The sequence below is a fragment of the Sminthopsis crassicaudata genome, chromosome 2 (assembly GCF_048593235.1).
Source record: "Sminthopsis crassicaudata isolate SCR6 chromosome 2, ASM4859323v1, whole genome shotgun sequence".
NCBI classification, from domain to species: Eukaryota; Metazoa; Chordata; class Mammalia; order Dasyuromorphia; family Dasyuridae; genus Sminthopsis; species Sminthopsis crassicaudata.
In genome coordinates, this window is record NC_133618.1 from 228,301,031 (window position 1) to 228,328,957 (window position 27,927).

Consider the following 27,927-nt stretch of genomic DNA (forward strand, 5'->3'; position numbering starts at 1 on the left):
GCTGCTGTGGTCTCAAAGGGATATGGCTCTCAATCACCGTTTAACATTAATGATGTTTTATACAAGGGGACTATCTACTTTCTCATGCCGGCTGAAATATTCATGAAGGAATACCCCAGGTGGCCACAGGTGCTGACAAGAAGGCTCCCAACCCTGCATATATGCAAGCACTGAGCAATTCAGATAGAGTGGCTTAGGCACGCAAATATTTGATAGAACAAATATACTTACTCATACTCCCCCACAAAGATATTTATGCAGAGAGGTACTGCTACTGTCATGCACACAGTGTGTGTGAATGGGAAGTTCTATAAATAATGTAGCAAGCAATCTCCGCTCTTATTACCCAGCCCCCAAAGCAGGTTCTCTTGCTCCAGTTGAGTAAAATAAATGCACAATGAATTTGGTCCTGAATCTTCTATTCTACTAGACAGAATGAAACTCTGCCAAGTAGAACAGAGATTTGTATAGCAAACGCTCAAATGTTATTGAATCATTTCCTCACTTCCCTTTTTCCTCTCTCATTTCTCTTCTCGTCATTCCTCCTCTATCTCTTCATTCTCTCTTTTTCATCTCTTCTTCCTCTTTCCTCTTTCTTTCTGTTATATTTGTCAATCACATATACCATCCAAAGGCCAACTTTATCCAGACTTAACCAACCACCAGAATTCTTCCATTCCAAGTATATTTTGTTCCAGATTTAGTCCCTTCCCATGATGGCCCAAGGGTAAAAAAAAAGATTTAGATATCTAGAAATCTTTATTAAGGTAATAGTTAGGAAATGCTAATGAGATAGAGCTCATGAGTTCTATTCTTGTTCTGGCTTGAAGTAAAAGTAGAACTTTCCATCTTTATTCTATTTCCTCCCCAATGTTAGCCTCAAACTACTCTTCATAGTGTTCAGACTTGGATTCTTCAATCCTGCCTCCAACAACTACTAGATATATAATTATGGGCAAATTATTTAACTTTTGTGAGCCTTGGCCAACTCTTAAAATCATGATACCTATAATGCCTACTTCATATATGTATAACTTCTGCCTAAAGTAGCTTCTATTTTAAGAAGTGCATGTTGTTTTCCCCTTACAATTTCCTGAGCTTTTTAGGAGCCAGAAAAAAACAAACAAACAAAAAAAAAAACAAAAAAAAAAACAAGGAAATTTGGTTTGGGGATGGCCTCTAGGCATTTAAAGTAACTAGAGCTGTCCTAAAGTTTTGCTATAAATGGAATATTTAAATGCTTTGCAAGAGACAGGAAACAACAGAGGCAAGGGAGAGAAAGCTCAGACAGTGTACAATTGTGTGTTGAGCTGAGGACAGGGACTCCTGGGGGACACAAGGAGTTTCCTGAGGCTTTTAGGACAACTGTTGGAGGAGACACTGTGAGGACCTAATGGTGGGCCCTCTGGTGACCATGTCATGAAGGTATCTTGCAATAGACTGATTGGGGTAGCCCTTAACACTCAAGGACACTCCTAAGGGGCAGCCAAGGTGGTGAGAAGATGTCTCCTTCCATTGGAACTTTGATATAAGGGTGATGCACTAAAGTGCTTCTCTATAAATGTTTTTGAAAAGCAGCTGTAGAAGACTGGGTGGGAAGAGTTGGAAAATTTAAGTCCTAATACAAGCAAGGAGCTATGGATTATTCTGTTGCAAGCTTTAACCCTATTACCTTTTATTTTTTTATTTCACTTCAGGAAATTCAATTTAATCCATATGTAATCTATTGGTCTACTTGCCATCTAGGGAAGGGGGTGGGGAAAAGGGGGGAAAATTGGAACACAAGGTTTTGCAAAAGTTAATGTTGAAGAATTATCCATGCATATGTTTCGAAACATAAAAAGCCTTTTAAAAAGACTTGTTTTTAAAAATCTGTAAGTTGAGTAATCCTTCTGTGATCATGATAATATGGGAAAGAGATTAAGATCTTTAAAGAAAAGGGATAGAACTAAATTGATAAATTATGAATTATTGTTGGGAATTAATCATACCCTTAAATTAGAGAGTGGAAAAGGCACTAGGAAAGGTTAGGGCATAAAGAAATGGCAGCCCTGATTTTGTACACACCCAGTGAGAAGTTGGTACAGAACTGAAAATGTTAGGGATGGTCACCCAGGTCCAGCTGCTCCAACTGTTAGTTCAGAACTTGTGGTGCCACCTGGTGGCCTGTTCTAGTAAAGCATCCCATGGAGTTATTCCAGTCATTCTCTTCTAGTACCAATGTAAAGGAGTTGTGTCTGTATAGGGAGGAGAACTGCTTTATAGGTAGGAATTCCCCCCCCCTTTTTTTTTTTTTTTTTTTTTGGCAAAGTACTTCTTTTAATGGGATACATAAATGTCAATAAATGAATAAGCTGTTGGTAAAAGATAAGCAAAAGGAAGAAAGCAAATGCCAAATTTTTATTTTTATTCGCATTGCTTTTCCATCTAGAATGTACTTCCCATCTTTTCTATTTAAGCAAATCACACTCATCTCAAGTGCCATTTCCTCCATAAAATCTTCCTGGAAAACTCTAGCCCACATGGACCTCTCCTCTTCTTAATATCCTATAGCACGTGTCTGTCCAACACCTTAATTAGATTTGTACAATTATTCTTTAAATTTCACATATGCATCGAGAGGTGCTTCTTTCTGCAGAAGCACCTGTTTTAAAAGAGAGGAAAAGGCAAGAAGGTAAAAGGAAGGGTGCATAATGTAGGTGTCTCTTAGGGAAGGAGACAGAAAAGAACCACTCAGAATTCAGTCTCTGCCCGAGTCACCAGATGGTGCTTCAAACCCTAAATCACTGGCCAGAGTTCCTTTCGGTCCTTACATGAGAAAATGCCTGTATTCCTTAGTTTCCAGTTTGCCTTTAATGTCATATACAGTACAAGTTCTTTCTCAATCAATAATTTATCAAATAGCTCATTCATGCTCTTATTCCTGAGGTATTCATAGCTTCCCCACTTCTTATGAACCAAGAAAGTATTACTCACACACATAGATCAATTAAACTCTTTACTAAATGAATTTGAAATCAGCAAAGTGTAACTTTAAATGGGGCTCTGACGCCATAGCTGTCCATAGTACTCTTTCCACCCTCTTCCACATTTTCTGGCTCTGCTAAATGAAAGGAAGTTAAGCTCACATAGTTTGGTTGAAAAATACTCATGAACTCAGTCACAAAATGGGAAAATGCAATCACCACCTGAACAGTGGTGAGTAAGATGACTTCTGATAGACATGACCCTCACTTTTAGGCCAATTGCTAAGGGAAATGTGCAGCCTGATGAGTGGCAAGATGGTTCCCAGAGGTTCTGACCTCTGAAGAAATGCTCTTCCAGAGGCCACCGACAACACACAAAAGCTCATTGTCCATGCTTTCTCTGGTGCATCCAACATGTTTCTGTCTGTCTCTTCTGCCTTGTTTCCCAAAAAGCAAGTCACTGTTTTCATTTTAAGATGTCAAGGTAAAACTCTTATTATTAAAAAACTTTAGGCAACTCTAGTAAGTTAGATCAATCCCATGAGGCCATACAGGCCAAAACATTGTCCAACCCTTTTTTTTTTTTTTTTCTTTTTTTTCTTTTTTTGCCTCCAGAATGGAAGCAGTGCAGGAGAATGCAATAGCAACAGAAGCCTAAATACATCCATACATGCGAGTAGGTAATATATATGTAAGTCATAACTTCTCAGCAGGATTATTCACAGCTGAAGGGAGAAGTATTATGCCCAACACTTCATTTCAATCACTGGCAATGCTTATAGCACAATGCTATGTACATAGAAGATTATTCAGTAAATAATTGTTTTAATGGAAAGAGCTCAAAATGAAGTCACAGGGGGGAAAAAGGAAGGGAAAGAAAGCATTTATTTGACCTTTGAAATCCTTCTTATGTTTGCTTTTGGATGTAGTTGATTCCCTAATCCTGCATATTCTCAAAAGTCAAATAATGTCCCCCACTAGTTACTGTATAAAGCAGCACTGAAATGCAACTCTCCCCTCCCCCCCAGTTCTCAAATGAGGAATTACTTCCAACTCCCTTCCTTACACTTACCCGAAGAAGAGTTCTTCCAGACTGTTCTGAGGCACCAGATTGGTACAGTCCAGGGTACAGGACAGGAAGTGGTTCTGTGATAAAAACACAACCTCACCTGGATGAAGATTTGGGATCATATATAGCTTCACACAGAATTTCTCCACTAGCAGCCTAGGAAACCAATGAAACAGAAAACCAAGAATGAAACTATCATTAAAAACAAATAAATTGAAGCAGCTAGGTGGTACGGTGAATAGAATATCAGCCCTGGAGTCAGGAGGATCTGAACTCAAATCCCGCCTCAGATATTTGACATTTACTAGCTGTGTGATCCTGAGCAAGTCACTTAACCCTGTTTGTCTGGAAAACCAAAACAAAATAAAACAAAAGAAACAAAATGCAACGATCACCCCTAGCATTCACAGGATGGTTTTCATCAATTGTTATAGCACGCGCCTCTCCTACCTATGTTCATGTGTAAGCATTCCAAAATCATCTCCAGGGTTCTCCAGAGAAACAAGGCTATAGTCATCTCCAGGAAGTGGCTTTTCCCATTCTTCTCTTCCCAGGGTTTGATTCCTACAGAGTAGACAAATCCATGCAATAATTATCAGAGATTGCTCCTGGGCACCAGGAGTGCCAGGTAGGCAGAAGCCATAATAGAACCCACAGATGTTCCTATTTGTTGTAGATATGACCAATCTTTTAGAAGTTATCTCAAAAATCCTCTAAAGTAACTTTTTGGGAGAGTAGGGCTCACTGGAATTTACCAAGCACTATCAAATAGGACTAAACATCATAGCCTCCAAGATTTATTCATTCATTCTATAAACACTCATTTTGTATCGTCTATATCATTTTGGGAACATCTAACTCCATGAATTAGCACCAATGAGTGTCAGGCACATATCTACTAAATATGTGAGGATTGTATTTCATCAATGATATTTTTAAAAATATTCTAAGTGTGACTATCAAAGGAAAAGTCCTATCCAGGAAACTCTGTTTTAGGCTTAATGCTTTATAAATATGAAAGCTTCTTGATAATTCCCATTATATATACAAAGAGCTTTATAAACCACAAAGTGTTTATGTTCATGCATGTATACCCAGATATACATATGTATATATGATTTTTAAAAATTCTTTTTATTACTTACTTCTTCTCCTGTAGCAAGTAATCTAAACTATTGACATATTCATCTGGAGTTCTGGGGTCAAGCTGAAGAAAAAACTAACAAGAAAGAAAAAAGTAATGTAAGATGTCATTCCAAGTTAAATTCTCAAATTAAAAGGGACATTTTCCAGAGTTAGCGGATACTAAAGAGAATGATGAAAATTCTAACAAACAGCTTTCCTAAAAGAAACAATTGATTCTAAGACTATTAGCTTTTGCGTGTATATTTGTGGGGAAGATTGTTTTTATTTTTTATTCATTAAGACTAATTTGGTTGACATAAATTTGCAGATTAGTTGTATAATCAATTAATTAATTAGGGTTAGTCTGGATTCTTAGGTGCCAAAGTATATTCCTCATATTCTATGTCCTCCAATAAGGTTTCCTGCTATGAATATCTTTTCTTGCTTCATTTCCCTGTTTCCCTAAAATTATTCTTCCAATTCACAGACTCCAATTTTAAAGTGTAAAATTCAGAAACAGGGACCTCTTAAAACCAGACTTTCAAAGAATCAAAGCACAAAGAGTCTCTTTGGGGGTCTATAAAATCCATTCAGGGCACCATATACCTGGTGTAAGGCTATTAAAAGACATCAAGCTGAAAATGAATTTTTATTTCTACAAGAGGGCCTTGAATCACAGCCAAACCAAGGAATTATAGAATAAAGCCAAGGAATTTTACTAAACATATGAATGTGCAATGCTTTACCATGAGATCTAGGGAAATATTAAAACTGACCCATGCAGATAACCCTGGAGGCTGGCAAGAGGACTTCCCTCTATGCTTACTGAGTTATGGGGCTCCTGTGCTGGTGTTGCCATCTGCTGACCAGGGCCTGTCATGTTTTGGAACAGCTCCTCCAATGTCACCAAAGCTTCCTCAGGGTCTGAGTCCAGCTGCAGAGCCTCTTCACTCAGATCATCCGATGATTCTGAAAGGTGGCTGCTGGAATGGGTTTGGAATGGGTTTTCCTGAGAGTATGATAAAGCCTCGGAGTTCTCAGGCTCTTTCATTTTTATCTTTGGAGAAAGACTCAATTCTGTGAATTCGACCTCCTTATCAAGTTCTCTGCCTTGCCCCAAAGTTGCCTCTGGATCTTCCATAGCAAGGACTATATCATCATCAAGGTTATTTTCTAAGGTTTGGGGGAGATTTGGGAGAGGTGAGGGGGTCTTTTGGTATAGGAATTCAATTGGTGAAGGACTCCAGTATTTAGGAAATAAATCACCAAACCTCTCATCAGTCAAGTAAAAGTTATTGGTATTTCTTGAGATGCTGAGCCAGCTGGGCTGTGAGACCTGCTGGGAATGTTCATCTAAGGCAGTAGGGGTGTCCATCTTCAATTTCTTGTGGTGATCCTGGCTCCCATCAGAAAGTGGATTGTCCTGCCCCCAAGAATGTTGGAAAGGGCACTGTGTCAGTGAGCCACCATAGAATTCATGCTCAGCAGGCAATTGACTAAATGGAATTCTGAGATTTGACTGGGAAGCTTTAAGAGAAGAGATAATAATAAAAGTTTATATGGAAGCCATGGCAGTGAACACTTATCATCATATACAAAAACATTTTTTGCTGTTCTATAACAAAAATTCAACATTTCAATTAAACAAATACTTTTTAAGCTTCTAGCTTTTGGCACACCAAAGAAATTAAGAGGGAAAAAATCATCTAAAGCAATTAATATGTGAAGCAAAAACAAAACAAAACAAAAAAAAAAACCTACTCTAATTACTAAGTAATTAGTAAGTTACTAAGTAATTAGTAACTTACTATTTTATTTTACTTTTTCGTATTTACTATTTAGTAAATTAGTAAAAAGTACTAAGTAATTAGTAAGTTACTAAGTAATTATCCCTCAGTGAATCTATTAACACTTTACAGTGATGAGACCTGAATACCTCAACTTCAGCACTTAGTGTCTTTAAATCCACAATAGGCATTGTTGCCTTAGTTCCAAATTCATTCTAAAACACTATTCATTCCCTTAATGCCTGTAACCTATAAAAGATTGAATCTAATCCCATAGAGCAAATAAAAGAAATAAAGAAATGACATTACCTTCATGGTGAGGAGTAGCCATCCTGATCTTCTTACATCTAAGTGTCCTTGAACTCCTACTGTTTTTATCCTGAAAGAAATTTACTTTTAAGTGAAATTTAGGAAAGTAAAATACCTTAATGAACCTATTATTTTTCTGTGGAGAGGAATCTGTTTCCTTTGTCCCCAATCAAGGAATTTTTTCTCTAGTGTTTCAATTCAAGTTAATTAAATATCCAACTATTACAAAGCCTGGGTCAAGTTAATAGAGAAAATCAATTTTGATGCTCCAGGGGGAAAAAACTGAGATAAAGGCTCCCTTGTCATTCAATAAGACAATGATAGGACAAGGAATAAATACAGAAATCTTAATTCTCAGCTCCAATATAAACACACACTCTTTACTACCTCACAATGTTCCTTAGAGAAAAAGGTGACAGAGAAATGCTCATTCCCTTCACTGACCCTTGCCCAGTCACTAGCTTGAAATTTTTTCTGGATAGTTTCTGCATAGTTGGAGGGACAGAGAAACACGGAATGGCTGTGTTTCTTGTTTACAATCTTCATCCTCTTCAACTCCCATAGTTGCTGATATTCCATTAGACTTGATTTAAATAAATAATTCTGAGACAGGTGGGAAGAGAGTGGGATTTGATACCACCATCTCTTTTCTCCCACTTCTGAAGAATGAGTTAGTCCTTTGCTTGATAGACTGAGTTTTTGATGAGTAGAACCCAATCATTTTGCTATTTGGGATTATTAATAGCCTGGAATTTCTTTCTTGATGTGGGTTGAGTGGCTTCCAAAGTCCTTGATGACCTCTCTGATGGATCAGTCATCTTGTTCAAGGATATGGACATGGGCTATGCCTTCAATGAGGAATCTGAACTACCTGCTTGCTCAGAGGAAGAAGTCAACTCTAACTCCCTAGTTGAGGTGAGAGACTGACATCCAAGCAGATATCCAAGAATTTATTTAGTTGTAAGAACCAAACAAACCACCTTCTGTTCAAAAGCCAGTGCCTTTATTTTATGGGTTCTCTCATTAAAGGATGGAGAACATCATTTTTGCCATCTACAAGGATGGAGAACACAGTATTTGCCCAATCCCTTTCATACTGAAGGGAGTGTGACTCTGAAATTGTGTCCCCTTTTGATCTGAGAGTTCAGGGTCTCCCAGGCTCCAAGTAGTCTAGCCTGGGCCCATTCTCCCAGAATGAGACAAGCAACATTATTCAAGGGCAAATCAACGCCCACTGATTTTTTGGAAAGTCACCTCCTTATTTAGGAAATTCTAAATTCTCATTCAATTGAGAAATCCTGTCTAGTCAGCTCAGGCTACCCCACCCCTACCCCAGCCAAGAGCTGCTTATAAAATAGGTTTCCTTTTATTCATTTCTTTGCAGAAAGTCCAAAGTAGGATCCTGCCCACTGAGAAGACATTCTCTTCTCAGTGCCAGCCTCCATTTCCCTAATAGGACTTTGCCACTAAAGCTGACTTCTTATCCAACCATAAACTTCCCTTTTTGCCACCTAAAACTCTGGGGTTTGTGAATTCTTTCACAAAGAAATCAACCAAAAGGGGATTTCCACAATTCTCTGCACTGCCACTAACCTCATCAATACTGTACTAGAAAAGTAAGATGTTCTTCATTCAATGTAGATGTGAATCACTATAAAAAGGAAAAAAGGATGTCTTCCCTAAATAAATTAGATTTATAACAAACTTGTGAATACCATCTTAAAACCCTGATTCCTCACCACAGAAATTCAAAGATGGCAAGTACCTCAGAAATCATCTGGTTGCATCTATATCTGATCAATAATTCACTCTGCAACATCTGGAACCTCAAATGAAAGGGAAATTGTTGTAAACAATAAACAAGCAAGCAAACTTCCACCTACTGTTTATAGGCTTACCCTTTGGGTTCAAGCAAAATTATTGTGTACCATTGGAGAGAGACTTTACTTAGAAATCGAGGTAAAGCAAAAAGTCTGACCACTATTCCCTTCTTTGCCTCAGTTGCTACCTAGTCTTAATCATCCTCAGCCAAACTGACACCTGTTGAAAACCTTAGCTTAAAAAGACCAGTTTCCCATTTAATCCAATGTCATCTCTGTCTCCCCTGTATCTGGCCACTGGACCCAGAAGGCCTGAAAGATAAAATGAGGCAGGTGACTCTGCCCAGCCTTCCTTCACTTAAATCCAATTCACTTGTATGTCATATGATCACCTCCCTGACATCATGGTCCTCTTTGAGAATGAAGGAAAAACATCAATTCACTTCAAATAGAAAGATTCCCTCCTAAAGATACCCAAATAAATCATTCAAAGACAGTGACAATCAATTTCCAGGGTACTTATCTAACGCTTTTTTGTATTTTGGGGTGAGCTAATATTCCTGCAAATCAGAAGAACAGATTGTAGTAACAGTGCAAAAGAAATTAATCCAGATACCCTGAGGCTCAGGCAAAGTGTACTACCCATTGAGCCTTTTGGAACTGAAGTTTTTTATTATAGGGTTAACCCTGCTGGGAAACCTGATAATATGCTTTCGTTTAGAAATGCTTCAATGTAATGAGAACTGTGGAAAAAATTTATATACAAGGTTGATTAGAACAATGGTGGGATTTGGATATCAGGATGGTAACAACTGAGCAGCTGCTTTTCTTTGATACAGGTTGTTAAGATTTTAGTTCCACACATTGAAAGAAAATACCTGCTGCTCTCAGTAAGAGACCTTTGGGGTTGGAGTCACTTAGCATCAATAGGCCAAACTAGACCTTATTATGAATCTAATCCCCTTTCCATATGACCTTCAAATATTTGAACACAGTGATCACATTTTGATCTTCTTCCTAAGGTCTTCTTCCGGCTAAATATCTCTAGTTTCTTCAACCAGTCTTCTTGTGACATGATTTTAAGGCTCACTGCTCTCTTGTTTGCCTTCCTATAGATGCTCTCCAGCTTATCAGTGTCTTTCCTTAAAATGTGGAAACTGTAACTGAACAAAATATTCCACATTTGGACTGATCAGGGCCTAGTACTATGGAACCATCACCTTCTTTGGTCTGGACATTATGCCTCTCAATGCAGCCTAAGACTATTTTGTATGCTCCATCATACCGTTGGTTCATACTGAACTTGCAAAGCACTAAAACTCCCATATCTTTTCCAAATTAACTGTTGGCTATGTCTTCCTCAAGTTGAACATATGAAAATTATTTTTTGAACTCAAGTGTAGGATTTAAAATTTAAATTTCATTTTAGATTCAGAATAATGTTTTAAGACTGCTGATGATAATTTTCTGAGGTTCTCATTCTGTCATCCATTCTACTGTGCCTGAATCCAAGTTACTGATAAAAATGTGAGATTGGCAGAGTCAAATAAAGATTGCTAAAGCATTACAGTACGTCTTCCAAAATGAACATATATTAGATCTTTACCTGGATCACACACTTTGGGAATACTGGAAGCTTGAGAGTCCCCAGCTGAAGCTTAAACCCACAGAAGGTTGTAATAGGATAGTACTTCAAACCAGACATTTCTTCCCCCACACATATGACAGAAGTGGAGTACAACATTAAGTCCAAAACCAAGAAGTAGGTTAGAAGATTGAAAACAAACTAACCAAAAAGAAAAAAAAAAAAAAAAAAGAATTCAATAACAAAAAACTATTATAGTGAAAGGGAAGCTCAAGATTCAAACACAAAAGAAGAGAATGACTCAAAAACAGTTGTAAGCAAAGCCTCAAATTAAAATGGAATTGGCACACAAGCTCGACAAGAATTCACTGAAGAATGAAAGCAAGAATTAAAGAAGGAACTGAAAAACTGTTTAAAAAACTAATTGAGAATCATAGAGGAAAGAATGAGAAAAAAGCTAGGGGGAAAAAGAATTAAAAAAGAGATACAAAACTTTACTGAAGCAAATAACTTCTTGAAAATTAGAATTGACCAAATAAAAGTTAATGACTCCACAAGACATCAAAAAATAATAAAATGAAGCCCAAAGATAAAAAAGAATAAAATGTAAAACAGCTCATCAGACAAACAAAATGGAAAACTGATCAAAGGAAATAATTTAAGAATCATTGAACATTCTGAAAGCCATGAAAAAAAAGGAACTCAAGACACCACATTTCATAAATTAAAACTGCTCAGATACCTCAGAACCAGGAGGCAAAATAGAAATTAAAATAATCTACCAGTCACACTGTGGAAAAAAAACAAAAACAAAAATGAATACTCTCAGGAATGTTGCAGTTAAGATCCAGAGCTGCTAGATCAAAGGGAAAAAAAATACTACAGGTAGTGAGAAAAAAAATAATTTAAGTATCAAGGAGTTACAATCAAGATCATACATGATTTAACAGCTACCACTATAAAGAAGCAGAAAGCTTGGAATATGACATTCCTGAAGACAAAAGATCTAGGTTTACAACCAAGAATAACCTACCTGTAGTTATACTGAGTATAATCCTACAAGGAAGAATATGTATTTTTAACTAACTAGAAAATTTCCAAGATTCCTGATGGTAAGATCAGAGATGAATAAAAAATCTGACATATATATAAGTCAAGAGAAGGCATAAAAAGATAAACATTAATGAAAAATCAAAGGGAACTAAATAATGTTCAATTATTTACATGTTTATATGAGGAGATGATACATGTAGCTCCCTAAAACTTTATAAACACTAAAAGTAAAAGAGGAAGTCTATTATAGACTATAAGAAGGCTTAGGTATGATTCTGTTATGTTTAGGTAATCTCAAAAGAATAATGGAATAAGTTGGGAAGAATGAAATGAGAGATTGTGAGAGGGAGAAAAAGAATGGGAGAAATGATCTCATATGAATGGAGTAGACAAAGAGAAGTTCATACAAGAAGGAGGGCATGGGGGAGGGTCAGATAACATTTAAATCTTACAGTCATCTGAATTGGTTAAAAAGGGAAAGAATATGTATACACATAAGGAAAATTGGGGAAATAAGAGGAAGGGTAGTTTAAGGTAAGCATTAATCAGACTTAAAACAGATTCAAAGAGGAGGTAGGGAAAAAAGAGAAGAATAAGTATGAGAATTAGAGTGGAAGAAAATGCAATTCACAATCATAATTATGAATGTGAATTCATCCATAATTCATCCATAAAATAGAATAGAAAAGCAGAATGGATTAGAAACCACAATCCAACAATATAACAGATTTTCTGATTCTATCTTATTAAAAAAAATTTATTTTGAATATTCTTTTAAAAAAAATTCTGAGTTCCAAATTCTTTTCTTCCCTCCCTATTCTTTTTTTTTTTTTTTTTTTTTTTGAGGCTGGGGTTAAGTGACTTGCCCAGGTCACACAGCTAGGAAGTGTTAAGTGTCTGAGATAGATTTGAATTCAGGGCTGGTGCTCTATCCACTGCACCACCTAGCTGCCCCTCCTCCCTATTCATTTAGAAGGCAAGCAATATATTAATAATACACATGAAATCATGCAAAGAAATATTTCCATGTTAGTCATGTTGAAAAAAAATAAAGTGAAAAAATTATACTTCAATTTACACTAAGAGTTCATCAGTTTTCTCTCTAGAGGTAGATTACATTTTTCATCATGAATTGTCTGGAATTGTCTTGGATCATTGCATTGATCAGAATAGCTAAGTCGTTCACAACTGATCATTATTTCAATATTGCTGTTATTGTGTACCATGATCTCCTAACAACAATATATTTTTTACAAGGAATGCTCAGAAACAAAAAGACTCACACGGGAGCTGGAGCAGAATCTATTATGCTTCAGCTGAAATAAACAGGGATAGGGAGCAATTATGATCTCAGAAAAATCAAAAGCAAAAATAGACCCAATTAAATGAGATAGATAGGAAAATTACATTTTGCTGAAAGATATCATAGAAAATGAATTAATGTCAATGAAAATTATAAGTGCACCTAATGGCATAACATCTAAATTCTTAAAAAAAAAAAAGTTAAAGAAATTGCGAGTATTAGGTAGCAAAATTATGATAGTGAGGGACATCAACTCTCACACTTAGATAAATGAAATTTTTAAAAATAAGAAATAAAAAAGTTAAAAGAGATGAATAGAATTCTGGAAAAGTTAGATATAATAATTATAGAATACTAAATGGGAATAGAAAAGAGTATACTTATTTCTTAGCAGAACATGTCAGTCACCAAAATTGACCATGTATTAGGGTATTAAAAATCTTATAAACAGGGTCAGCCAGATAATGCAGTCCCTGAAGTCAGGAGGACCTGAATTCAAATATAGCCTCAAGACACTTAACATTTCCTAGTTATGTGACCCTGAGAAAGTCACTTAATCCCATTGCCTCACAAAAACAAAAGAAAAAGAAAAGCCTTACAAACAAATGGAAAAAACCAGGAATTTTTAATATATCTTTTACTGACCACAACGTAGTAAAACTACATTCAATAAAAAATACTTTAAGCAAAGCTTAAAAATAAATTGGAAACGAAATTAACTTAGTTGTGAAAAACATGTGGGTCAGAGACAAATTATGGAAACAATCAGTAATTTTACTAAAAATAATTATGATGATGAGACAACATAGCAAAATTTGTGGGATTCAGTCAAAGCAGTAAAAAGAGGAAATTTTATATCCTTAAATTCATTTATAACTCTTTTTGACCCCTTAAAATCTAGTTTCCGAAGTTATCATTCCAATGAAACTTCTCTCTCCAAAGTTAGCAATGATCTCTTAGTTGACAAATCCTATAATCTTTTCTTAGTCTTTCTTGACTCCACTGTAGTCTTTGACATTGTGGACCATTCTCTCCTCCTTGTACTTTTTTTTCTAAATGTTTGGCTTACCATTCTTTTCTTGTTTTTTTTTTTTTTTTTTTTTTTTGTTTGTTTGGTTTTTTTTTTTTTTGTTTGTTTATTTTGTTTTGTTTTTTTTGTTTTTTTGGTGCTCTTTTGTTGGATCCTTATCCAAATCATACCTTAGAAGAACAAGTGTCCCAAAGAATTCTGTCCTGGGGCCTCTATACTTCTATACTGGAGAACTCTATACTGCACTTGATAATCTCGTCTGTTCCCAAGGAATTAATTATCATCTCTATGCTGAGGATTCTCTAATCTACTTAACCTGTCTCAACTTTTCTGCTTATTTCTAATCAGATATCTCAAACTTGATGCCCAGTATACATTTTAAACTCATCATGTCCAAAAATGAAACTCATTATCTCATCTCTACCACCAATCTTCTCTATTACTAAAGAAAAGAATATTATCCTCACAGTCCCCCACATTCATAATCTAGGATTCATACTTGACTCTTCACTATCTTTCACTCCTCCTCATATCCACTTTGTTGTCAGGGTCTGTTAATTTTGTCTTTGCAAAAATCACTGGAATATGTTGTTCTGTGACTCTGATGCAGGTTTTTGTCTTTTTACTCCTGGAATACTACAGTAATCTACTGGGGGGGAGCAGTCTATCTGCATGAAGAAAGGACAGAAGGAAGGAAGGAAGGAAAGAAAGGAGGAAGGAAGAAACATTTATATCAAATTTATTCCAAATAGTTTGGTGACCAAGAAACATAGAAAACTAATAAAAATTTGTAAGGCCAAAAATTTTCATCAGAGAGAAATGATCAAACAATACAAACAGTTCTTAAAATAAGAATTGTAAACATTGTTTACAATTAATTGTAAACTGTTAAAGGCCATAAGAAGGCTCCAAATCACAAGGAAATCAATTCAAAACAACCTTGGGCTTTCATCTTATCTAGCAAATTGACAAAGATGGAAGAAAGATGATAGTTATTATTGTAGGTGGTTGCAAAAAATTAGGCAAACTAATAAATTGTTAATGTAGCTGTAAATTAGAACCACCATTTTAAAAAGCAATTTGATATTATGTAAATAAGGCGATTAAAATGTCTATATCCTTTGAAAGATTCCATTTCTAAGCATGGTCATTGATAAAAAGAAAAGCTCTACATACCAAAATATTATTGCAACACATTTTTTTGGTAGCCAAAGAACTCAAAATAAAGATTACCATCAATAGGGAAATGGCCAACCAAATTACAAGAATAAATTGAATATTATATATATATAAAAAGACTACGTCTCCTTATCTCACTCAGGTTGGCAATATAGGAAGCTACTTACAGGCCCAAACCCAGTACTGATGAACACATGGACTTTGACCCATTCTATTTCCAACCTAGATCAGTTCACCCTTCCCTATACAACTTGGCACCTCTGCCCACTCCCTACCTTTCCCAAACTCACCATATTGATGAAGGACTTAGTGCAGACATCCAATTAGGCTTAGCCTATTGTACCTCAGAACTTCCCGAACTCAAGATAACTGCCAGTCTCAGATGCATGGGTAGCAGGGCAGGTATGGATCATCAATATAAGAGAATATAAATGTGCTGTAAGAAATGATGAATATAACAAGCTGATTTTAGAATGGCCTGCAAAGATTTACACGAACTGATGCTGAGCGAAACAAGTAGAACCAGGAATACATTGTACACAGTAACAGAAAGATTTGTCATAATCAACTTGAAAGACTTGGTTCTTTTCAGTGGTTTAGTAATCCAAGACAATCCCAATAACCTCTGGATAAAAAATGCCATCTGCATCCAGAGAGAGAACTATGGAGGCTGAATATAAATCAACCATGCTATGCTCACTTTCCCCACCCCCCTTTTCCTAGTTGTTTTTTTTCCTCTCATGATTTTCACTTTTTGTTCTGATTTTTCTCTCCCAACATGATTCATAAAGAAATTTATATTTTAAAAAATTAATGTACATGCATAACCAGAAAAAATAAAACAAAAAGAAAAAAAAAAGAAATGATGAATATGATGAATACATAAAAACATGAAAATACCTATGTAAACTAACACAAAGTGAATCAAAAAACCCCAAGAAAACAATAAAAATGACTCCAACAATATGAGTGGAAATAACCACCATCACAAAATAATTAAAGAATGTTGCAAAATTACAAAAAGCAAGCATAAGAGAGAGGGAGAGATATACCAAGAAGCATAGGTAAAAAGAACTACTTTCCAGGCATGAGACACAACATCTGCAAAGGAAGGCTAATGAAAGATAGAATGTCAAGCGAGAAGAAAGACCAGAAAATGAGTTTGTATCAAACAAAGAGTATGTGAAAGAGAATAATCAGTCTAAAAAGAGAAGTTGGAGCCAGATTGTGGAGGACTTTAAATAACAGAGGTGTTTGAATTTGATCTTAAGTGTAACAGAGACTATTAGAGGGGATTTTGAAGAGGGGAGTGACATGGCTAAACCTGGGCTTTAGAAATTTCACTTTTGGGGCAGCTAGGTGGCGCAGTGGATACAGCACCAGCCCTGAATTCAGGAGGACCCGAGTTCAAATCGGATCTCAGACACTTAACACTTCCTAGCTGTGTGACCCTGGGCAAGTCATTTAACTCCAACTGCCTCCCGGGGGAAGGGGACAGGGAGGGGGGAAGAAAAAGAAATTTCACTTTGGTATCTATACAGAGGATGGGTCAGAGAGGGAAGAAAACTAGAGCCAGGAAAAACAATTAAGCTGTTTCAATAATATAGGTAAGAAGCATAATATAGATAAGAGGCATGTTGTAGAGATAGACCTGACAAAATAACTTAGCAATAATTGGGTATTTGAGGTGTAGGTGTGTGTGTGTTTTAATTTTAATTTTTCTAGGTAAGATGTGATGAGGCATAAAATCCATATGAGTAAAAAGAAGAGTATACATGGAGTAAAGGAGAGTGAAGAGAAGAATACTTCTAGAATGTGAATTTTTTTTTTTTCCTGAGGCTGGGGTTAGTTAGTTCTCAACTGTTTTCCTCCTAACCCAATGCATATTGAATCCTCTGCTAGAACTAAAATTTTCAAATCTTTCTAATCCTCCCAGTCCATTAGTTCTATCTGGCTAGACTCAACTCTCCCTTCAGTCATTTAAATACTACCCTCATCCCTACTTACCTATATTAACCCCATTCTCACTAAGCTTCATTCTCTTTCTCTGTGTTACCATCCACCCTAGTCTGGCTTTTTCCCCCTCAGGAAATCTACATGTGTATTTGTGCATGTATATGTATGCACATACATAGAATTGTAAATACACATATATGCATTTACATGCAGAGAACAGTCATTATTATTATTATTCATTTAATATTCATTGAAAACTTGGCAAAGTTGAAGAAAAGGGGAAATGACAATTGTTGGGGCAATTATTGGAAAATAGATATATTGATGTAGTGCTACTAAAGCTGCAAGTTGGTCCAGCCAGTCTGGAAAGCAATTTGGAAGCTTGTCTCCAAAGCTGCAAAACTATGCATGCCTACTGACTCACTGATACCACTAGTAAGCCAACACCTCCAAAGAGATGGAAGGTCTTGTATGTTCCACAATAGGTGTAGCTGTTCTTTTTTGAGGTAGCAAGGAATTGGAAACTAAGAGAAATATACAACAATTGGGGAATGTGTGTGTGTGTGTGTGTGTGTGTGTGTGTGTGTGTGTGTGTGTGTGTGTGTGTAACAGTGCCTACAACAGTAAGAACTTAGTAAATGCTTGTTGATTAACTGACTGTTCCTACTTAGTCTGATAGATACAATGGGAGATAAAGAAGTATAAATACTCTTCCAGCTTTAGGTACTTACAACCTGTTTGGAAAAGCAGGATATACACATCAGTGAGCTTGGATTTGAATCATGGTTCTACCACTTATTACCTATGGAACTGTGGGTAAGTCATTTAATCTCTTTGGAGCCTAAAAGTTTTTATTTCACCTGTAAAATTAATGTGTTGGTGTAGATGATCCTTTCCAGTATTGTAAGAGAAATATTTCCACTGTGAGTTCATATGGTAGTTCCTGCTGCCAAATAAATCTACTACAATGCAGAAATTGCATAGGTAAAAGACCTAGATTTTATTATGTTTAAGCACAGGTTCAAGATTCAGAAAAATAATTCCGAACCAAGATTGAAGTTTATAGAGAAAAATTACATTAAATAGACCAAGAAAAAAATTTTTTTTCCTTGTACTCAATGGGTTTACTTTCTATTGAGGTAAATAGCATGTACATAGAAAATTAAATATAAAATATTTATACTCTGATTGAAATCATTGAGCTCCCCCCTTTATTTTTAGCACTTTTTTAAAAATTAATTTTTATAATTATAACATTTTCTTTGATAGTACATATGCATAGGTAAATTTTTTTTTTTTTTTTTTTTACAACATTATCCCTTGTACTCCCTTCTGTTCCGAGTTTTTCCCCTCCTTCCCTCCAACCCCTCCCCTAGATGGCAGGCATTCCCGTACATATTAAATATCTTATAGTATATCCTAGGTACAATATATATGTGCAGAACCGAATTTTGTTGTTGTTGTTGTTGCAAAGGAAGGATTGTATTCGGGAGGTAAAAATAATCTGGGAAGAGAAACAAAACAAAACAAAAAAAAAAAAAACAATGCTCACAGTTACACTCATTTCCCAGTGTTCCTTTTCTGGATATAGCTGATTCTGTCCATCATTGATCAATTGGAATTGGATTAGCTCTTCTCTATGTTGAAGATATCCACTTCCATCAGAATACATCCTTGTACAGTATCATTGTTGAAGTGTATAATAATGATCTTCTAGTTCTGCTCGTTTCACTCAGTATCAGTTGATGTAAGTCTCTCCAAGACTCTCTGTATTCCTCCTGTTGGCCATTTCTTACAGAACAATAATATTCCATAACATTCATATACCATAATTTACCCAACCATTCTCCAATTGATGGACATCCATTCATTTTCCAGTTTCTAGCCACTACAAAAAGGGCTGCCACAAACATTTTGGCACATACAGGTCCCTTTCCATTCTTTAGTATTTCCTTGGGATATAAGCCCACTAGTAGTAGTAGCACTGCTGGGTCATAGGGTATGCACTTTTTGATAACTTTTGGGCATAATTCCAGATTGCTCTCCAGAATGGTTGGATTCTTTCACAACTCCACCAACAATGCATCAGTGTCCCAGTTTTCCCACAACCCCTCTAACATTCATCATTATTTATTCCTGTCATCTTAGCCAATCTGACAGGTGTGTAATGATATCTCAGAGTTGTCTTAATTTGCATTTCTCTGATCAATAGTGATTTGGAACACTCTTTCATATGAGTGGAAATAGTTTTAATTTCATCATCTGAAAATTGTCTGTTCATATCCTTTGACCATTTATCAATTGGAGAATGGCTTGATTTCTTATAAATTAAAGTCAATTCTCTGTATATTTTGGAGATGAGGCCTTTATTAGAACCTTTAACTGTAAAAATGTTTTCCCAAATTGTTACTTCCCTTCTAATCTTGTTTGCATTAGTTTTGTTTGTGCAGAAACTTTTTAATTTGGTGTAATCAAAATTTTCTATTTTGTGATCAATAATGGTCTCTAGTTCTCCCTTGGACACAAATTCCTTCCTCTTCCACAAGTCCGAGAGATAAACCATCCCATGTTCCTCCAATTTATTTATGATTTCATTCTTTATGCCTAAATCTTGGACCCATTTTGATCTTATCTTAGTATGTGTTGTTAAATGTGGGTCCAGACCAAGAAAATTTTAGGAATGTTTGTTTCCACTTCCAAACTCCCTCCCTCCATCCACTCTCCCCTATCATTGAGAAGGCAAAGAAATATGATTCTCACTATACAAAATTATGTAAACCATATTTCTACATTAGCCATGTTGCAAAAAACAAAAACAAGAAAAAGAAAGAAAGGAAAAAAAATTATATGCTTTAATCTGTTCTTCATCAGTTTTTTCTTGGGAGGCAGATAGCATTTTTATTCATGAGTCCTTTAGTATTGTTGTGGATCATAAAAAATAATTTTTTCACATATAAGAACAATTTTTACGGCCTCTTAAAGCCATAAAGGTCACACACGCCTAGTCAAACATTCATTATTTCAAGTTTTCTTCAATTAAGGTTGAATAAACTAAGAATAAATTGGAAAACAGACTAAGTTAAACTGTGTTTAACTTTGTTTATAAAATATTACATTTACAAAACTACAAGGCTACATTTTAAAGAAGTCACAATGTGCTAATGAAGAGGGAAAGATTTACATGTCACAAAGATAACCAAAAGCTAGGTCAGAGGTTTGGGGGGGTTTTAAAGATGTAACCCCATCTCTCTCTCATTTAGTTTCTTATCTTAGGAGTGTGAGAAATCTTTCCTTAATACTATCAGTTTTGTTTTTTGGGTGTGTGAGGTTAATATTAATGGAAAACAAGCATCAGTTAACCAAAATGTTCCAGGAGAAATGGCACAATAAAATAGAATGAAAGGAAAATGAAAGATTGCCATTACAGTTTCCCTCATTTTGATCATAGAGAAGTGTAATACTTTTCACTTATACATTGGTATATCTACATAAGAATTTGGGCATACATTCCTGCCTCAGTAGACAAACATCAACACTTGGTTGTTGTTGTTGTTACAAAGCAATTGGGGTTAAGTGACTTGCTCAGGGTCACACAGTAAGTGTTAAGTATCAGAGGGCAGATTTGAACACAGGGCCTTTCTGACTTCAAGATAGGTGCTCTATCCACTGCAGTCTAGTTGCCCTCAAACATAAACACTAGGAAACAGTAAAACAAGAATAACATAAAAACAATCAACAGCATTAAATAACTTAAGATTTCCTTGATACAACCTGTTCCTGGTAACACATTCCAAATATACAATTAATCATCATATTTAATCTTTTTTTTAAATTTTTCATTTTTCCAAATATATGTAAATGTAATATTCAATATTCATTTTTGTAAGATTTCGTGTTCCAGATTTTTCTTCCTCTCCCTCACCTCCTCCCTCTCCAAGATAGCAAGTAATCTGATACAGGTTAAACACATGCAGTCCAATATTTCCATATTTGTTATGTTGTGCAAGAAAAATCAGACCAAAAGGGAAAAACCATGAGAAAACAAACAAACAAACAAAAAGATGAAAATACTATCCTTCAATCCATATTCAGTCTCCTTAGTTCCCTCTTTGGATATGGATGGCATTTTTCATCCCAAATTTAATGGAATTGCTTGAATCACCATATTGTTGAGAAGAATCAAGTCCATCACAGTTGATCATCATATAATGTTGTTATTACTGTGTACAATGTTCTCCTAGTTCTGCTTGCTTCACTCAGCATTAGTTCATGTAAGTCTTTCCAGGCTTTTCTGAAATCAACCTGCTGATCATTTCTTACAGAATAATATTATTCCATTACATTCATAGACCATAACTTATTCAGCCATTCCCTAATTGATGGGCATTTGCTCAATTTCTAATTTCTTGCCACTACAAAAAGTGGCTGCTACAAACATTTTTTGCACATATAGGTTCTTGTCTCTCTTTTATGATCTCTTTGGGATACAGACCTAGTAGTGACAGTGCTAAATCAAAGGGTATGTACAGTAATTTTCACCTCTTCCTTTCTGCTTCTCTTCTAATCTTGGCTGCATTGGTTTTGTTTGTGGAAAAACTTTTTAATTTAATGTATTCAAAATTCTTCATTTTGATTTCATAATGTTCTCTAGTGCTTCTTTGGTCATAAGCTCCTCCCTTCTCCACAGATCTGATAGGTAAACTATCCCTTGTTCTTCTAAGTTGTTTGTGCTATCACCCTTTATGTCTTAATCACAACATATTTAATCTTGAGACACTAACACATTGTTGGTGGAATTGTGAAATGATCCAACCATTCCCTGTAGAGCAATTTGGCATTATGCCCAAAAGGGCTATCTATAAACATCTGATCTTGGGAAACATTTTCCATCAAAAATTCTGGAAGTCTAATTCCCATAGCAGTTCTGGAGAGATGTTCCTTCCAGTAGATCTATCTTCTTAGTTTCATGTCAATTGTATTACTTTAGGTAATGTTGCTAAAACTAGCTAATTAATACAATTGAGTGAGGCCTAATATAACCTCTTAAATTTGGTTCTTCCAATAACAAGTTTGTCAGGTGAAAAAACAGTTTAAATCTTTGGAGCTAATCTTAAAAACAACAAAGCTCATTTGGAACTATGCCCAAAAAGTTATCAAACTATGCATACTCTTTGATCCAGCATTGCTGCTATTGGGCTTATATCCCAAAGAAATACTAAAGAGGGGAAAGGGACCTGTATGTGCCAAAATGTTTGTGGCAGCTCTTTTCATAGTGGCTAGAAACTGGAGAATGAACGAATGTCCATCAATTGGAGAATGGTTGGGTAAATTATGGTATATGAAGGTTATGGAATATTATTGCTCTGTAAGAAATGACCAGCAGGATGAATTCAGAAAGGCTTGGAGAGACTTGCATGAACTGATGCTGAGTGAAATGAACAGAACCAGAAGATCACTATACACTTCAACAACAATGCTGTATGAAGATGTATTCTGATGGAAGTGGATATCTTCAACATAAAGAAGATCCAATTCACTTCCAGTTGATCAATGATGGACAGAAACTACACCCAGAGAAGGAACACTGGGAAGTGAATGTAAATTGTTAGCACTACTGTCTATCTACCCAGGTTACTTATACCTTCGGAATCTAATACTTAACGTGCAACAAGAAAATTGAATTTACACACATATATTGTATCTAGGTTATACTGTAACACATGTAAAATGTATGGGATTACCTGTCATCTAGGGGAGGGAGTAGAGGGCAGGAGGGGAAAATTTGAAAAAATGAATACAAGGGATAATGTTATTTAAAAAAATTACTCATGCATATATACTGTCAAAAATTTTATAATTATAAAATAAAAAAAGAAAAAAAAAACAACAAAGCTCAAGAAGTCCATCAAAATAGGAACTCATAATTCACTTGAAAGTTCAGAGAATTTAAGTCTTTACATATTTCTTGCTCTTGTCTTTACCTGAACTTTGTACACAAAATGTATCACTCAATTGACAAACTGACTCAGAAAGATAATTCACTGAACAGAATGCAGAACCTAGATCTAGGAAGATATCCCTTTCTGCATTCGACTATGGCCTCAGACACTTACTAGCTATGTGATCCTGGACAGGTCACTTAACCCTATTTTCCTCAGTTTTCTTTCTCATCTGTAAAATGAGCTGGAGAAAGAAATGGCAGATCACTTCAGTATCTTTGCCAAGAAAACCCCACTTGGGATCACAAAGAATTGGATATGACTGAACATACAACAGTAGGCTAAAAAACAAAAAACAAAAACAAAAGCAAAATTACCCAACCAATAGGCTGAAGGTAGAATCTTAAAAGTGTCTATGAGGACTTAATAAAATGAGCTCTTTTGCTTCAATATTATCAGAGACTACAAAACAGAAAATTAAGAAAACAATCATATTTTGTAATAACATATATACAATGAATAATAGTTCACTAAAACTCAGAAAAATGCTTACTACTATAACTATGCTGACAGATATCCATATTTTAAGATACTGCATTTTTTTACCTTTAAGGTAAATATAAAATCTTTAAATCTCAGGTCTGTTAAGACAAAGTTGGCTTAAAGGTGTAACTTCATTACATACTATTCCAGGTATAATTCTATAATTTTCATAATCAGTGAGCTAGTAATTAGATAAAAATCACTTCTAATGATATTTCTTTTTTTCTTTTTTCTGAGGCTGAGGTTAAGTGACTTGCCCAAGGTCACACAGCTAGGAAGTGTTAAGTGTCTGAGACCAGATTTGAATTCGGGTCCTCTTGAATTCAGGGCTGGTGCTTTATCCACTTCACCACCTAGCTGCCCCTAATCACTTCTAATGAAACAAACTTTTAAGTCCCCTCACTTTAGCTGTGAGACTTCCTACTTTCTTATTAATCCACCACAGTGCTTTAGAATTTCACAATGTGCCATCAGTAAATAAGAAATGATGAGCAGGAGGATTTCAGAAAAACCTGGAAAGATTTACATCAACTGATACAAAGTGAAACAAGCAGACCCAGGAGAATATTGAACATAGTAAGAGTAACATTGTATTATGATTGATTATGGATGATTTCACTCTTCTCAGCAATACAATAATTCCAAGACAATTCCCAAAGACTCAGGGATGGAAAATGTTATCCATATCCAAAGAAAAAACTGATGGGATCTAGATGCAGATTATACTATCTTCACTTTATTTTTTTTTTCTTTTTTTTTCTCCTTTGGATCTGTTTCTGTTTTCACAACATGAGTAATATGGAAGTATGTTTTACAGAACTACACACATTTAATCTATATCAAATTGCTTACCATCTTAGAAAACGGAGAGAGGTGTGAAAGGAGGGAAAAAATTTAGAACTCAAAAAATTTTTAAATGAATATTTAAAATTGTCTTTACATATAATTGGAAAACAATTAAAATACTATTAAAAATAAGATGCTATATATAAGCAAGGCTTATAAGATTTTATGACCTCCCAAAAAAAGAAGGTCCCAAGAAATCTGTTAAGTCCCCAAAGAACTTCATAGATAGAGAATTCACAAAAGGTCAATTGTACTTTTCCCAAACAGCAAATTATGATTATTCATTTTAAAGTAAAATATGCCCAATTGAATATTCAACAGTTTCTAAACATTGTGACCACATTTTCTAACAGCTCAATTCATAATTTAACAACATCTAGATTAAAAGAGGAATTCATTTTCTAGGTTATGGAAGAAATATATTTTCTCTGAGCCCATGTGGTGTGTTACTACTTCTGAATAAATCTACCACAATACAAAAATTATAGAAATAAAAACCTAGATTTTATGATATTTAAGCACAGGTTCAGATGTAGAAAATCAATTTGTTTGTTTGTATTTTATTTTTAACACACATTGCTTTCTGGATTATGTTGGAAGAGAAAAATCAGAGCAAAAGGGAAAAACCATGTAAGATTTAAAAAAAAAAAAAAAAAAAAAACAGAAAAAAAGAAGTGAATGTAGCATGTGTTGATTTACATTCAGTCTCCTTAAGTTTTTGTTGTTGTTTTTTTTTTCTGAATGCAGATGGCATTTTTTGTCCAAAGTCTATTGAGATTGCCTTAAATCACTGAACCACTGAGAAGAACTAAGTCTTCATATTATTGCTGTCTATTCACATTATTGCTGTTACTATGTAACAGCAGGCTGGTTCTGCCTGTTTAGCTCAGCATCAGTTCATGTAAATCTTTCCAGTCCTTTCTAAAATCAGCTTGTTCATGATTTTTTACAGAACAATAATATTCTATTACCTTCATATACCACAACTTGTTTAGCCATTCCCCAACTGATGGTCATCTACTCATTCTCCAATTCTTTGCTATCACAAAAAAAAAAAAAAAAAAAGCTGCTATAAACATTTTCCTCCCTTTATGATTTCCTTATGACCCAGTAATGGCATTTCTGGGTCAAAGAATATGCATAGTTTTATAGCGCTTTGGGCATAGTCCCAAATTGCTCTCCAAAATAGTGGGATCAGTTCACAACTCCACCAACAATGCATTAGTATCCCAGTTTTCCCACATCCCCTCCAACCAAAGATATCATTATCTTTGCTGTCATCTTAGCCAATCTGAGAGGCATGAAGTGGAATCCCAGAATTGTTTTAATTTGCATTTCTCTAATCAATAGTGATTTAGAACATTTTTTTTTTCATATAACTACAGATGGCTTTAATTTTGTCATCTGAAAATGGTCTGTTCATATTCTTTGACCATTTATCAATTGGGGAATGACTTGTATTCTTATAAATTTGATACAGTTCTTTATATATTTTAGAAATAAGACTTTTTATCAAAAATACAGGCTGTAAAGATTTCCCCCCCAGCTTTGTACTTCCCTTTTAATCTTGTTTCTGTTGGTTTTGTTTGTGCAAAAAATTTTTAATTTAATGTAATCAAAGTTCTCCATTTTACCTTTCATTATATACTCTAGTTCTTTGGTCATAAATTCCTCTCTTCTCCAAAGATCTGATAAGCAAATTATCCCTTGTTCTCTTAATTTGTTTATGGTATCATCCTTTATACCCAAATCATGTATCCATTTTGACCTTATTTTGGTATGTGATGTTAGATGTAGTTCTATGCCAAGTTCCTGACATTATTTTCCAGTTTTCCCATCAATTTTTATCGAATAGTGAGTTCTTATTCCAGGAGCTGGAGTTTGGGGATTACTCAAATACTTGATTGCTATAGATTATGATTATTGTGTTGTGGGTATCTAATCTATTTTACTTATCCACCATTCTATTTCTTAGTCAGTACTAAGTGGTTTTGATGACTGCTGCTCTATAATAAAATTTTAGGTTTGGTACTGCTAAGCCACCATCCTTTGTATTTTTTTTCTCATTAATTTCCTTGATATTCTTGATCTTTTGTTCTTCTAGATGAATTTTTAAATTATTTTTTCTAGTTCTATAAAATAATGTTTTGGCTGTTTGATTGATATGGCACTGAACAAATAAACCAATTCGGACAGAATTGTTCTTTGTATTATATTAGCTCCGCCTAGCCATGAACAACTAACATTTTTCTGATCTGACTTTAAGAAGTGTTTCTTAATTGTGTTCATATAGTTCATGGATTTGTCTTGGCAGATAGATCTCCAAGTATTTTATTTTGTCTACAGCAATTTTAAATGGAATTTCTCTATCTCTTGCTGATGGTTTTGATAATAAAACACAGAAATGCTGATTTGTGTGGATTTATTTTATATCTTGCAACTTTGCTAAAGCTGTGAATTGTTTCCAGGAAGTTTTTGGATGATTTTCTAGAATTCTCTAAGTATATAATCACATCATCTGCAAAAAGTGATAGTTTTATTTCCTCACTGCCTATTCTAATTCCTTTAATTTCATTTTATTTTCTCATTGCTAAAGCCAACATTTCTAGTACAATGTTGAATAAAAGTGGTAATAATGGGTATCTGCGTTTCTACTCTGATCTTATTGGGGAATATGTCCAGCTACTCTCCAATACAACTGTTCGCTGTAGGTTTTAGATAGATGTTATTTTAAGAAAAGCTCTCTTTTTCCTTTGCTCTCTAATGTTTTTAATAGGAATGAGTGCTGTATTTTGTCAAAAGTTTTTTCTGCATCTATTGAGATTTTCATATGATTTCTGTTTGTTTTGTTATTGATAAGGTCGATTATGGTAATAGTTTTCCTAATACTGAGCCAGTCCTACATTCCTAGTATAAATGCCAGTTAGTCATGGTGTATTAAACAGGTATGGAATTTCTGACAAATTTTTAGAGAAGAAATTACATCAGCCTGAGAAATAAATTCTTCGACAGATTGCAATCTAGTATATTCATTTGGACTATAAAAGTTAAAAAAGACAAATTCACAGTCCCATGTTTCCTTCAATATCATTAAGGCTAAACAAAGTTAGAACAAATTAGATTAAGTTACAAATTTAAACACTAAGCTTGCGAAATTCTAACAACTACACAACTACATTTCAAAAATGCCTCAATAGGCTATTTGGGGATGGGAGAATGAGGAGGAAGAGATTTATTTACATGTCACATAGACAACTAAAAGATTAGAATAAAATCGTAATTAGGTGAATCTTTCCACAAATAACTAAATCACTTTGGGAAATGCAAATTCTCCTTTGAAAGGGCTTCTTATCTGAAGAAGATCAAAAACCCTTCCTTTATTATTATTATTGTTATTGTTATCATTATTATTATTAC

At 34.9% G+C, this 27,927-nt stretch overlaps 1 protein-coding gene across 8 annotated transcripts in view; it reads right to left on the reverse strand.

Moving 5' to 3' along the window:
- FAM178B (family with sequence similarity 178 member B) overlaps positions 1-27,927 on the reverse strand; it is a 188,994-nt gene that overhangs the window by 126,438 nt on the left and 34,629 nt on the right. For 5 of the 8 annotated variants that reach the window (XM_074288421.1, XM_074288422.1, XM_074288426.1 and 2 more), the window contains exons 2-7: positions 15,517-15,662; positions 7,257-7,326; positions 5,987-6,687; positions 5,181-5,254; positions 4,486-4,599; positions 4,039-4,191 (exon numbers count right to left, since the gene is read on the reverse strand). In XM_074288421.1, coding sequence (XP_074144522.1) covers positions 4,039-4,191; positions 4,486-4,599; positions 5,181-5,254; positions 5,987-6,687; positions 7,257-7,326; positions 15,517-15,519 — 1,115 coding nt within the window. In that variant the 5' untranslated portion in view covers positions 15,520-15,662. The remainder of the gene's footprint in view (positions 1-4,038; positions 4,192-4,485; positions 4,600-5,180; positions 5,255-5,986; positions 6,688-7,256; positions 7,327-15,516; positions 15,663-27,927) is intronic. The other 3 variants (XM_074288423.1, XM_074288424.1, XM_074288427.1) reach the window with 2 other exon arrangements.